Genomic DNA, 13449 nt, shown 5'->3' with positions numbered 1-13449 from the left:
CATGCAAAACAGCAAACTCAGGAAAACAACAACTATCACTGTTGACTTCTTTCTGTAGATGGAAATTCTGCCAAGTTACCTCAATTTCTTCCAATACTCTTTCTGATAAGAAGCTCCTTCCCAACACATGGGAAAAAAACACAAAGCTGTGCGTTAGAAAAATTAGTAAGTGGGAGGCAGAAGCTGGCGCTAAGTGCACATCAACTAATTTTAGACTTCAAACTCCTTCCTGTTTTCCTTAAGATGTTTTACTTTTCACAAGTCTTTTGTAGCACCAGTAGCATCTCCACAGAACTTCAAATGTACTAAGTACAGTCAGCAACATCTACAAAGCACAGCAAACTTATTTTTCACCATAGTTCTGTTTTACGGATGCAAACACAAGAGTTAGGCAGGCTTGGCCAGACAAAAAAAGTTAGACATGCAATGGTTTTGATTCTAACCTTTTATTCAAAACATGAGACTATATTAATTCTGTGGGCATGAGAGGGACAACAGCTGCACAGGATCAGTGTGTTAAAGGATCTTGTGATATATGGTTTGCACCCCTGGGACACTGGTTTCATTGTGCCAGTATAACATACACAATTTAATAGTACTTATGTCAGGGGAGACTGAAGAGAAGTAAAACTGAAATAGCACTAATTTAAATACAAGGTACCAGTTACAGGCCAACTTTGGAAGCAAGTCTAACCAATCTAAATTATCTTTTCAGGATTTTGTTACTTTTCCCTACCCCATCCTTTGCAAGTTCTACAAACTGTGCATTTGTCAACAGCATAACTTAACAAGCTTATAAGGCAACAGTCTAATGCCATATTTATATTACCTATCAACTAATACTTTCATTTGCTTATACAAAAATTTAAAAGCACTGGACTTACCAAACAATAATTTAAGTGAACATGGGGAGGTACCACCTAGTCCATCACTGCAGGATTGATTATACTTGCCACTTAAATCGTTGAGTAGGACAACATTTCAGGTAACTACTTCAACACTTTCTAGAAGAAATGTAGCATGCTACATCATTTCTCAGCAATCTGTAATTTCACTTTTTGGTAAGTGTTCCTAGAAATAGAAAACCAAAAATTCCAGTTCTATATGGTAATGATGATCTTTTTAAGTGTTTTCAAGTCACCATTAAGTCAATTTTAATGGGCATTAAAGCCAACATTGTCCAGTTAATAAAGTACTAAAATTCTAGAAGAGAGCTTCACCCCAGACAGCACAGGGTATCTCTTTAGTTTAAATAAGGCCATAATTTGAAGCCACATATTTAGTCCATGAATCACAGCAAAGCTAAAAAGGGAAAGCTACCATTACAGCACAATTGTTGAGGATGAACTTTATAATATTACAACTCTTCACATTTTCATGTATATTTCCAGCGCTGCATTCCTCAAACTGAGAAGATTCAAACTGTTCTCACTGTTCATCAAATACTTCTCAACACGGAAGTAGAAACACAGCACAAGTACGTGACCTGTAATATTCTTGAGTACCAGAATCACCAATGACCATCCCCAAGAGACACCCTAAAATTTTCACAATTAACTGTGCATTACAGGTAATGCTTCACCTCATGTCACAAAGACATACAGTTGCCCTTAGTTAAGTATAATTATTTTTTTTCCAGTATTCCAGACACATGTAGATTCCCTGAAAACTGCTTAGCATTCCAGTAACACCTCAAATACTTCTCTAGGTCATCAAAAATTCTGCTGCTCTAAACAACTTTAGATCTTTGGTTTTCTTTAACTAAAAGCTCTTGGCCTTTTCTGCTCCAAAAAGGAATAGTTCTGAGCAGAGAATGCAAATTTACAACACATTTGTTACTGCTCTTTGTAATCAACCCTGCCAGAGAAGTTACTGTCACTTACCGCCCAATAAAGGAGAAGCTGGCCTGCAATGTAAGAATGCAACGTAATACAGGAAAAAGTCAAAGAAATTACCTTCACTACAGGCAGTTCCTCCTCAGTTGCCTTCTCTCTACTCCCTGCAGCCCTTGAGACCCTGATCCCAATCTATACCCTCAAACCACCCAAGATGCAGACCTCTACTTCCTCTTCATGACTCAAATGCCCAATTTAACCTCATGATTAGGACACCTTATCAGGCTGACAGAGACATTATAGCATGTTATTACCTTACAAAAAGTGTGATGTCAGAGTTACAGATGATTCAGAGGAAATGAAAATGTGGCCCTGTTGAGAAAAGATGGAATGAAGGCAAAACAATCCAGTGTTAGAGGCAAAGAACATAAAAGCCAAAAGAACCTCGGAGACTATTCTGCCACCTATTGCAGTTTTCTTAATTTTATCCTTAATATCATTACATTTGTCAACAAAGGAAGTAACAATTTCACTGGTCTAATGTTGCTTTTACACTGGTAAGAAATTTTCTTAAGAAACTTTAGGTTGAACTTTCATGTGAATTAAAAAATAATCAGGACGTCCACATGTCAAAAATATACTTAAAAACACTTCAGTTGTTAAACACTGTTTGTCTCTAAAAGGAGAGCATATTTTTTTAGGATCTGCATTGAGTTTCTTTTGGAAATCAGATACAAAGAAGACAATAAAGCCTAGATAAAAGAGACAAAAGGAACTCTACAAGCCACGCTTAAGTCACTTGATACATCAAGAAAACACGATATACTAGAGACAAAACCCCTCTGAATTATTTTCTGACATGAAGACACTTCTAGCCCTTTCAGAAGGCAAATAATCTATTAAAATAGCCATCTAAAAATAAACCCTTATCAGCATCCTAGGTTTACTTTTCCTTGATACTAGAATAAGTAGGTCTTGTTTCTTAGAAATGTGAATAAACACCTTCAGCCTTCAAAATTCACACAAAAAAGTACAGAACCACAGACTTTTTGTTGACTGGTAGTTTATCACTCCTTTCCTTGACCGTTGAGCTAGATAGCACTGTTGCATCTTTTAGGAATTTCTCCTTGTTAAATGCCTAAGATATGTGAGTTGTGGCATCTGACCATCTGGCTAAGGAAAGGCCACGTTCAGCCTAAGCAATATTGAAGTACGTGCCTGTGAGTCAAACAGTTATTCATGTACAGGATTAATTCAAGAGATCCAGCACTTGAATCATAATTCGTCAGAAAAGTCAGTCTGTACACAGCATTACACTGTGGGTGAATCTCATTTAAATTTTTCATCAGCTGTGTTTACTCTGCCTAAATTATTTAGTTCTAGAAGCGTTTAAGGTTCCACAGAAAAACACAAACCTAAAAGTCCTCCCACTGATTAGACTATCTGCTTGCACAGACAGCTGAGCCCTCACTGCACAAACCACCACGTTCAATTACTGAGAAGACAAACGTTGAAACATAGTGACAAAAAAAAAAAATCCCAAGCACTTCTACGAAAACTGTTCCATCCCATTGCTGCAGTAACTCCTGAGCTTTATAGCTAATAGGTAAATGCTAACAATTAAGAAATCATTAGGTGCATCATCCTGAAAAGCTGAGATGGTGTTACTGGGCTTAAATTTAGAGCAGGTGAAGAATGTCATTGTTAGTTCAAAGACAAAAATAATCAAAATTAACTCTTTTTCAAAAAAGAACCCAAATGAATCTCGAAGCTAATATGAATCTACATTTGCATTACAAGTTCCCTCTGTTGCCTCCCCTACATCAAATGGATTTGCTTCTGACAAGATTCCAAGTTAAAGACACCAAAGGCTTGGTAAAACTTGGTGGGTGTGACACCAATACACTAAACCAGAATGCAAGCCTACCTCACACTGTTCCTTTAGGGCAAGTACTTCGCTTATGTATTCCAGCTACAGACCTGAAATCAGAGAGCTCCTAATTACCCAAACTCTTATTTGCAAACAGCTCAGCAGACAAACCGATACCAACCCACCTCTAGGAGTGATGTGGGAGGATGCTGATGACATCTTGGAAAGGCTAATTGCATTCGCCAGAAGCCTGAGATCATCTCCAGCCCTTTGCTACCCTGCCACCCATTTCCAGAGGGTGAAATCAAAGAATACTGAACTCATTTGCATCCAAAGTACTTCTCACTTTTCAGAAACAGGACTCGCAAATAAAGCTGGGTAAGAATTTTGCCAAAACACTTACAGGGTAATAGAAAACAAGGCTTAAAATGATACTGGGAAGTTATCTTGCATTACCTCTACCGACTGCACGGTCACAATAGTCATGAAACAGGATACTACTTCGTTACTTTTCATCTACAGACATGTAACAAAAAGACCTTCCCAGCTTGCAAAAGTTTTACGTTCCAGAGATTGCAAAACGCAACTCAGAAAAAAGACACAGCACTACCAGGACAGAAACAGCTAGAGGCACACATTCAGCAGGCAACGATGGTCACCACGATAAAGCACAGACTCCACACAGTAGCAGCATTGATACTGCCAAGAGTTGCTCAAAAACAAAACAAAGAAACAAAAGAACCCAGAGAGCTTTAACGGATTTTTTTTTTCTTTTTTTTTTTTTTTTTTGGAAAGATGTTGAGATACTCGTAGGAAAGTTTACAGGCTGTTCATACCGAGAGCTCGAGACATCATGTGAAAGAGCAGAACGCCGCGTGGTTAAAAGATCAGTAAAGCAGAAGATGGAAAGTGCCCTGATCAAGGGCAGGATCTTCCCCCCCGCACGCCGGCCGAGAGCCGGGGGGAGCAGGCGAGAAGCGCGGCTTGTTCCTTCCCTCAGGGCACGTCCAGCTCTTCAGGCACAGCGGATACAGAAAGAGCCAGCAGCAACAGCCCTGCCATCCCGCCCGGGACAGCCCCGCGCAGCCGGCTCCTCACCCCGGCCCCGCGCAGCCCCCCGGGGAAGGGCGGAGCAGCCACCGCCTGCCGGGCAGCCCCTCCGCACACACGGAACCGAGAGGTCGCCCCCGCCGCACCCGGTCCCGGAGCAAGGTGGGCAGCGCCGGTCCCTCTGGGGCGCCGGCACCACAGAGCCCGGTCTGCCACGGGAGGAGGGAAGAAAGGGAGAGAGAAGGGAAGGGAGAGAAGGGAGGGAAGGAAGAGAGAAGGGAGGGAAGGGAGAGAAGGAAAGGGAAGACGGACGGAGAGCAAACGCCCGCCGGGGGCGCGGGGTCGCGGCTCGGCGCCGGTTACCTCAGCCGGTGGGTGAAGCGCTGGCCCCGCCGCCCGCCACAGGCCCCGCCGAGGCCGCTTCCGGGTGGGGGGAGCAGGGCGGCGCCCATTCAGCGCCTCCCGCGCCCCGCGCATGCGCCCTCGGCAGGGCCGCGCCAGGCGGCGCCCCGGGACGCGGCGGCCGCGGCTCCGCTGCCTGGAGCCGGGATCCGCTGCCTGGACCCCGGGATCCGCTGCCTGGACCCGGGATCCGCTGCCTGGACCCCGGGATCCCTGCCTGGACCCGGGATCCGCTGCCTGGACCCCGGGATCCGCTGCCTGGACCCCGGGATCCGCTGCCTGGACCCCGGGATCCGCTGCCTGGACCTCGGGATCCGCTGCCTGGACCCGGGATCCGCTGCCTGGACCCCGGGATCCGCTGCCTGGACCCGGGATCCGCTGCCTGGCCCCCGGCCCCGCTGCCTCGCCCCCGCCTGCGGCTGCCAGAACAGCTCGGGAGCGGGCGCTCGGCGGCAGCCAGGTGCTTTCTGAGGCAGGGCCCCTGCGGCGAGAAGCGGGAGTGGGTGGATTCCTGTCAAAACCAAAGGATCCCTGCGGCTGGGAGCCTCACCTTGGCTCTGCGAGGGCTCCTGCTGCGGAGGCGGCGGTGTGGCTGGTGCTCGCCGCCCTTCTCCGGCGATTTACCGAGTACCGAGGCAGACGATCCCTCCTGCGTTTTCCTGAGCTTCACTGGCTGAAGCCGCAGAGAGCAGCAACCTCCTGGGGAAATAACAACCTTTGGGGTCTGTGGGGCTGTAGGCCTTGTCAGGCCACCACTTCTTCTTTACCCTGGTGCTGAGGGGAGCGTGGCAGCCTCCTGCCGGGGTGGGGGGCACCCCCGGTGAGGAGCCCCCCCGTGCCCGTGGGTGCCGGCCCCGCGTGGGGCCGCCCGTCTCATCCCTCCGCGCCGCCAGGGGGCGCGCGGCCCCAGGGAGGGCGGGGGCGGTGCTGCGCCTGCGCGCGCTTCGAACGGGGAGGCGGCTGAGGCGGCGGGAGGGCGGGAGCGGCTCCCCGCTCCTTTCCTCACTCTTCCCTCACTCTTCCCCCGTTGTCCTCGTCACACCCCGCTCTTTGCAATATGTCCGGGCTGTCGAGTGACTCCAGCGCGGCGGTGGCGAGCGGAGATGAGTCTAAGAATAAGCGGAAAGGTAAAACCGTGGGGTGCGGGGGGAGCGGCCGGTCGCTGAGGCGGGAGGCGCGAGGCGCGGCGGCGGGCCCGGCTGAGCGCGCTTTGCTCCTTCTTCAGGAGGAAGAGTCGTGAGGTCTCGTTACCTGAAATACGACAAGAAGGACCCCAAGAAGGTACCTCACCGCCTCGCTGCGGGGCTCAGGGGTCGTTCTGATGTCGGTTGTTGATTGAAATAAGCAGCGTTTGGGGAAAAAAGAAAGAAAATAAGGGACACGCAGAATAAAAACGGGGCCTAGGTCACAGTGAAATAGTAGAGATTAGGCAAAGCCAAATTCCAATTAGAGAAAAGCACTCCCCGAGTAGTCAACAGCCCGGCCTTGAGCCAAGTCTGCAGGACAGATGAAAGGGCAGGAAAGCAGCACTTCCCACAGCTCAGCTTGGTTACAACCTTGAGCAGTGGGGAAAAACACATTGAGTAGTTGAAATTACCGTATTAATAAATTAATGAGCCATTAGCATAGTAAAATTCACACCCACCGGCTAGAGTGGCCCCTAATAACAACAACCCCCCACTCTTTGTGCAGGCACAGTGAGTTTTTTTGAGCATTGCCACTTGAAATGGAAGGGAGGGATTAGTTGACCAATCGTGTGTGCCAGTGACACAATAATGTTGGAGATAAAGTTCTTTTTCATGTTTTTGGGTATAAAAGTAGCCCTTGTGTTTCAGGAAACTCAGCTTGCTTTGTGGAGTAACCCCCTGCTCCCTGTTCTGTGCAGAACTGGATGTTTAAGCAGCTTCTTGACTTTGTGTGGATTGGCTTCTTGCACCCCAGAGAATGAGCCCCACTTTCAGGACAGCAGTTCAGCAAAGGATGGGGATTATGTGAGGGGCAGCTCAGAGCTGTGGCAGGGAGACCTGAACAAAAAATAACTCTGATGGTGTAATGAGGGAGTGGCAGTGTATTACTATATGCAAGCTGGAATGGGAGCTTAAGGCTGTACTCAGGTGACTGGCAAAGCACCAAGATGCCCTGGGATTGCAGTTTATTGTCAGCATTCAAGTTGGAGGTCAGGTCATTGTTACTGCTTGTGTTCTGATTTTTCTGTTTCTTGATTGTCAGGACACTTCAGCAAATTCTTTTTCAACTTCTACTGTTAAACCATCTTCTGCAACTAAACCAAGATCGGCTCTTCCTCAGAGGTGTAAAACATCTGCTGGTAGGTTATACCAGGATAATTTAAAAGTTTTTCTTTTGTGAATATGTATTTGCACCTGTGGAACTCTTCACAGCTCCCAAATGGTGTTATTAGAGAAGCCTCCTCTCTGGAGGTGTTCAAGGCCAGGTGGGATAAGGCTTGTGCAGCCTGGTCTAGTGGGAGGTGTCCCTGCTCAGAGCAGGGAGGCTGGAACCTGATGATTTTTAAGGTCCCTTCCAAACCAATCTGTGATTTAGTGTTACTTGCATCACTGCCAATTATTATCTGTATACAAAGGGAATTAAGAGGTGTAAACAGTGCATTAAACTCTGTCTGGGCATTCTGCTAGAAAACTAATCTAGAATTCAGTTGTTTTGTCTAAAATAAGCCTGTCTCTTGCCTTCTGCACAAGGCTTTGAACTACTTTTTTACTGTGCCCCTCACCATTGCCCTGCTTTTTCAATTTAATCTTTTCAATAAACCCAGTGTAAATTACTCAAAATACCTGTCTGCAAAGCAGTCCCTTTTTATTTCTTCTGCAAAAATTGCATAAGAATTTTCTGGTAAGATCTTGACTTGAAAACCCTGAGGAAATAACATTTTTCCCTTTCACATCTGAATGTTGTTGTTGAACTGTGAAATGTTTAAGAGGATGACATGTTGAACTGTCTTTATCTCTAGGTCAGCTAGCAAGTATGTAAATGAAGTATATAAAGTAAATGTGTAAAAGTTTATGTAAGGTTACCAGGTATTAATGAAAGCATATGTAATTGTGAACTTGTGCAGAATCTGTTCTAATTCTTTTAGTTTGATAACAGCTTCTTTCTACAGGGGTTTCCTCTCGTTCATTCAGTCAGAGTAGTTTTGAGAAGGATGACTTGCAGTCCACTTTGTTAGATGGAGATAAAGTTAGTCGACCAGACCTTGATCTCTCAGCTATTAATGGTAAGTTTCCACTCATACTCAATTTCATGTTTTATTATTGGTGATGTATGTGCTGTTACTGATGATAAGTGACCTTCATGTTCTCCTATATTCACAAAAGGTTTTTGTTAAACAGGGTGAATGTTATTTCAGGTGTCTCTAAGCAGAGGTACTAAGACCTGCAGGATTTAAGTTAACCTCTCAATTTTTAGTACTTTTTGGGTGCTCTCTTCTTTTTGTTTAAGTTCATATATCAAAGAACAAAATATTCTCAAGTCTTTGTTCCTGTCACAGATGGATGTTAGATTGTCAGCCCTTCTGAAAATTGTATCACATCTATCTGTAACTGTCACTTAAAGCTAAATGCTCATGTGATCTGCATCTTCTCATGCCTGTCACCAGAGCCAGGAATACAGCACAAGTTACCTTTACTGGTACACACTAATTTTGAAATTACCTTTGGAGAATTTAATCTTACGTTGATCCACCCCATATACTTTGGTCGAAGAAAGCAGTAACTTTTCTCTTGTGATACAGATAAAACTGTCAGAAAAAAGGCTCCTGATTCAAACTCTACTGGCAAAAGAGATAAGACACATCAAAAAAACCAAGAAGCTGTGAGTCTTACTGCTTTCATTTGTTAAGCGTTTTTTTGAAATGTGTGAAATGCAGATTTTAGTTTATCTTTAATCCTTATAACAACTTTGAGGACCAGGGATGATCCAAAGCCTTCTGGCAGAAGTCAGAGGGTAAGTGCTCTAGCCATATTTGTTCATCACATGTCTGAACATGACCAAAGTTTTGCTTCTGTTTTTTGTGGTAAAAAATCTGCTCCACTTGTAGCATCTCCTCAAGTTGATTCTTCTTGTATTCCTGTCCATACTTTATAGTTATATCAAATATTTGTTCACCTTTTTTGCTCAGAAAAATAACCTTAAGTCAACCGGATTTGAAGTGCCTTATTTAAGTATCTCATTCAACATAGCACTGAAACTTCCAAGTTCTCCACCAGTATTATGAAAATCTGCTGAAAATGTTATAAAAATGGTGGAACAAAGGCATATATTTTATTAACATGCACTGTTTAAAAAAACAGACTTTTTATCAAGCTGTTGATGATGATGGTGATTCTGGGCACAAATTGAACTTCCAGTAATTTATTTGAACATTGAAATAATAATTAAATTCCAAAAGTGTCCTACTGTTTTCTTTTTATGAAGGAAAATGATTCTCAGATAAGAGAGCTGGAATCCCTGACACTGCTTTTGACTTACCTAAGAATAAAGGTGAGAGTCAATTGAGTATTTGGTGTTTCAGATTATATTGGGGAATTAATTTATTGTGTATATTTTCTGATGTGTGAGGAAGTTGTATTTTTGTAACTTTATATGTTTGCATGACTTGCTTTGAACACTCTCTTGAAGTGAGTGAATTCAATGACAGTTCATTAAGCTGCTTGTGAAGTTTAGGGATATGTAGAATTTTTGGGAAAACTGAGTGAGAGTGTTTGGAGCTCAGGCTGTAGCAGTGACTTTGTTCTTTGTTCACTCAGGGCTGTAGAGGTTTATTTTTCCTCTGCAAAAAATATCAGCAAGGATTGGGGAAGAAGATGAAGGGGGGAACTCTAATAGGGGGGCTTCAGCTGTAATGTACTGTGCTTATTGCATGAGGTCTCCAGTTCATTAATTGAAACTATCTGAGGCTCCCATTTGTTTCTTTAGAAGATGTTAATTACTTGGATGAAGCATTACTTGTGAGGATTGTTTTTTGGTGTAATAGGCAGGAAAAAATCTTGCTGAGCTGGAGAAAAAAGCAGAGAAAAACTTGCTAATGTTATGTGAAGAAAAGCAGAGACAGCAGGAGAAGCTCTGGGAGTTGAAGCGTGAAATTCTGCTCAAAGAGAGAGAGCAGAGGCTTGATGCTGCATTAGACAAACAGGTAGGCCTTGGTATGATTTATGCTTCTATATTTAAGCAAGCTCACTTATGAAGTAGTCTTTTATCCAGAGATTTCTCTACTCAGGTGGCCTGCTGGGGTACAATTTTATGCATCTTAAAGAAAATAAATATCTTCTTCCTGTTGTGACATGTAATGATCTCTAGTAACCTAAGGAAATGCCTTTGTCACTTGTTGTCCCTTGTGGATGGGCAGGAAGGAGAAGTTGGAGCTATTAAGCAAGGGGCAGCAAGAGTTCACCAGTTGCCAGAGCAGTTTCCAGTTGATGCACAGGAGAGACAAGTGAATATCCTAGAGTTAAGCAATTGCAGCTAAAGCTGAAAGGCTAATCCTTAGATAATAAAGGAACAACTGCTTTTTATTTATCATATAAATATATGTTAGCAATAGTTCTGGCCTGGTTGTAAGAAGGAAAGTGTTTGATGAATAATTAAATTTTGAATAATTAAATTTCAAACCTGTGTTTGCTTTTAACAAATATGCACTGCAAAAATTAAACAAGACTATTGGCTTTTGGGGAATAGACTGTCAACTACAGTCAAAGTATCAAATATAAACCACTTTATCTGCTATGGTTTTAATACCTCAGAGCTACAGTAACAAGGCAACTGGTATTGACCTAGGCATGTTGAGGTGGTAGAGGAAAACATATTAAAGAGCATAACATGAGTATTATACCACAAACTTCTTAAATTCCTGAGCATTTCTGAGTGGTTTTTAGGTTTTATTAGAAATTACTTGTCTGTAATGAGCCAAATCTGTGCTAACAAAATGGCTTCTTTTACAAAGTGTTGATTCCTGGTGTGTCTCTTTCAGATAGAGGTACTTTCTCCCCTTGTTCCTGTTTGTGAGCGGTTTAAAGAGCAATATAAACGCTTTGCACATTCCCTGGATGCCACAAGACATGCATTACCCATCAAGAATATCCACATAGAAGGAGATATGCTAACATACCTTGGTATGAAAATTTGATTTATCAAATTTACTTTCAGAACCAGTCAGTTTTGGCATGCTGAAGTTGTTATTGCTGGATCTGTCTGTGGCCACTGGAGGAATTTTGTGGGCTCTGGGAGCTTGTATGAACACTGGGCTGCAGCATTAGTCATATGTTTTTATATGAATAATTCTTATCTCTGTTTCACCACTAAACTGCACTTGAACAAGTTTTTATCTTGCAGCAGGAAAAAAATTAGCTTTCTAAGCTGAGGCAGTCTTCATATACAGGTTTTTTTCAGCAAGTTCCTGTATCTTTTAACTGTATTAATGACATTCATCCTATTTAATAAATTAGTACTTGTGTTTTGTATTGAAGTCTGGACAAAAAGCTACATTTTTAAACTGTTGATCTGCAAGAAACAAGATTCTTAAACCATTTACAATAATCTTGCTTATACTTCAACGCAAAAGGAAAAAGTTTATTGGAGAACTTAAAATTCTTTTAAGTCTTGAAAGGAATAGATGTGTTTTTTTGGTTTGTGAATGCTAAAAGAAGGGACTGAATACATTTTGTGTTGGGGGTACATGCCAAGAGCAATATATATATAACTTGCCAGGGAATTTTGAATGTTTGAAACTTGTTTTTTCTCTTCAATTTTTGTCTTATAAAAATATTTTACATACTCTGAATGAGAACTTGATTTGCAATTTGAAATAGTTTCTGGTGTTAGTCACAATAAGCTAAAAATAATTTGCCTTTCCCAGTTTTCCCATGGTGTGTTTGTGAGAGCTCAACAAACAATAGTTTTCCATCATCAGGTTCACCTGTCCCTGTGGCAGTTACTGAGTAACCTTGTAGTAACTGATGTCACTGCTTGCATTTTTGAATAATATCTTTTAACATCTCATGTTGTAGATGAACTGCAAAAGGAGTTAAGTATCACACAGGAACTTCTGCCAGAAGTTATGCCAAGGCTCTCAGGAGAAAGTACAAAAACACTTAGTCTGCTTAAAGAACTTAAAGAAGTGTCTCAGGAAATGGATAAAGAGCTTCAAAGGTATTTACAACAATCAGGTGGAAAGTCTCACTAGCTAAATAGTCAGAGGAAAATCTGTAGATCTCACCAGAAGAGGTCCAGAATGTGTTTTGGAGGAGGATTGAGGGGATAGTAGCACTAAATATAATTATCTTTGTGCCTGTGTCTGTACCTACCCTACCTACACTAAAAGTAAAGATTGGGTTGTTTTTTTTTCTTTGTGTATTCTAAGTGAACTATTTTAGTGTCAAGCAGGAGTTAATACCCTGCAGGTAACTGATTGAACCTGCTTTGTTTGTTCCAGGAGCTTCGCCCAAGTGCAGAACCTGTCGTTTCAAGTTAGTAAAGAAGTTTCTCTGCATAACCAGAGAGTGTGTGAAGAGAAACATGGACTAGATGAAGTGAAACGCTGGTACTTTGACTAAGTTTGTGTGTTATTTTACTAATAGGTGGGTACTAGATCAATGCCAGCAGACCTGTTAGCTTTTTACTTCTTGTGTGAACAGGTAACTTGTCCCAGTTTTTTTGTTATACTTACAACAAGTGAAAAGTTTTGGTAATTTGTTGCCTGGTTGTCTTTGAAACAAATTATTAAAATCCTAAATGGTTTTGTCTTAACCTGACACCTTCTTTTTAAGGACTTAATTTTTTAAATAATAAAGACTATTTTTCACTGCTATATCAATATAACGTTTGAGTATCTTCACTGATCTGCAGAAGCTCTTGATTCCATTTGGATTTACACAGGGCTAATACTGCACAGTATGTGCAGTGCTGGACTTAGAGGCACTAACCAGCTCCAGTGGCACACTGTGGTGTACTGAGAGCCCAGGTGCTGAGGCCAGAAGAGTGTGAATGTGGAGCAAAACCTCCAATTAATTACTGAGTAAGTGCCTGAGAAAGAGTGTGCTCTGTTATGTTAAATGTTCTCTCTGAAAGACATTCTGTATCCTTTATTTTTTCACCTGTGGATACTCCTTCTGTGCTGGTTTTTAAAAATGTTTGGTTTCTGACATCTGAATGGTGGTTTCTGGCTTAAGATGTGCCTATAAAGCTTTTTGACTTGTTCGAAGAAGACTTGGAGCATTCTCCTTGCACTCTTTAAAGTGCTATTCAGGCTTTCTATCTGGTATT

The 13449-nt window shown here is 42.5% G+C and overlaps 2 protein-coding genes across 10 annotated transcripts in view; one reads left to right on the top strand and one right to left on the bottom strand.

Moving 5' to 3' along the window:
* Window positions 1-5792, bottom strand: part of MYO9B (myosin IXB) — a 44287-nt gene extending 38495 nt beyond the window's left edge. For 7 of the 9 annotated variants that reach the window (XM_051639371.1, XM_051639374.1, XM_051639376.1 and 4 more), the window contains exon 1: window positions 5708-5792. The gene's annotated coding sequence lies outside the window, so the exon portion shown is untranslated. Of the gene's footprint in view, window positions 1-4541; window positions 4558-5118; window positions 5195-5707 lie in introns of those variants that run through there. The other 2 variants (XM_051639372.1, XM_051639373.1) reach the window with 2 other exon arrangements.
* A 393-nt stretch (window positions 5793-6185) lies between these two features.
* On the top strand, window positions 6186-12994 carry HAUS8 (HAUS augmin like complex subunit 8). Its single transcript, XM_051639498.1, has 10 exons — window positions 6186-6284; window positions 6383-6438; window positions 7387-7483; window positions 8294-8407; window positions 8924-9003; window positions 9607-9672; window positions 10166-10324; window positions 11159-11300; window positions 12195-12336; window positions 12620-12994. The coding sequence occupies exons 1-10, from the start codon at window positions 6215-6217 to the stop codon at window positions 12738-12740; spliced, it is 1047 nt and encodes a 348-aa protein (XP_051495458.1). The 5' UTR covers window positions 6186-6214; the 3' UTR covers window positions 12741-12994.
* Window positions 12995-13449: the final 455 nt, after the last annotated feature.

The sequence above is a fragment of the Apus apus genome, chromosome 24 (genome assembly GCF_020740795.1).
Source record: "Apus apus isolate bApuApu2 chromosome 24, bApuApu2.pri.cur, whole genome shotgun sequence".
Classification (NCBI taxonomy): domain Eukaryota; kingdom Metazoa; phylum Chordata; class Aves; order Apodiformes; family Apodidae; genus Apus; species Apus apus.
Note: the sequence above shows the minus strand (reverse complement) of the source record. Positions and strands in the feature narration are given on the sequence as shown.

Bases quoted from the DNA above. Each gene is read 5' to 3' on its own strand.
- HAUS8 (XM_051639498.1), top strand. From the start codon at position 6,215: ATGTCCGGGCTGTCGAGTGACTCCAGCGCGGCGGTGGCGAGCGGAGAT. The intron at 9,673-10,165 runs GTGAGAGTCAAT...TTGGTGTAATAG, and splicing joins TGACTTACCTAAGAATAAAG to GCAGGAAAAAATCTTGCTGA. The intron at 11,301-12,194 runs GTATGAAAATTT...CTCATGTTGTAG, and splicing joins AGATATGCTAACATACCTTG to ATGAACTGCAAAAGGAGTTA.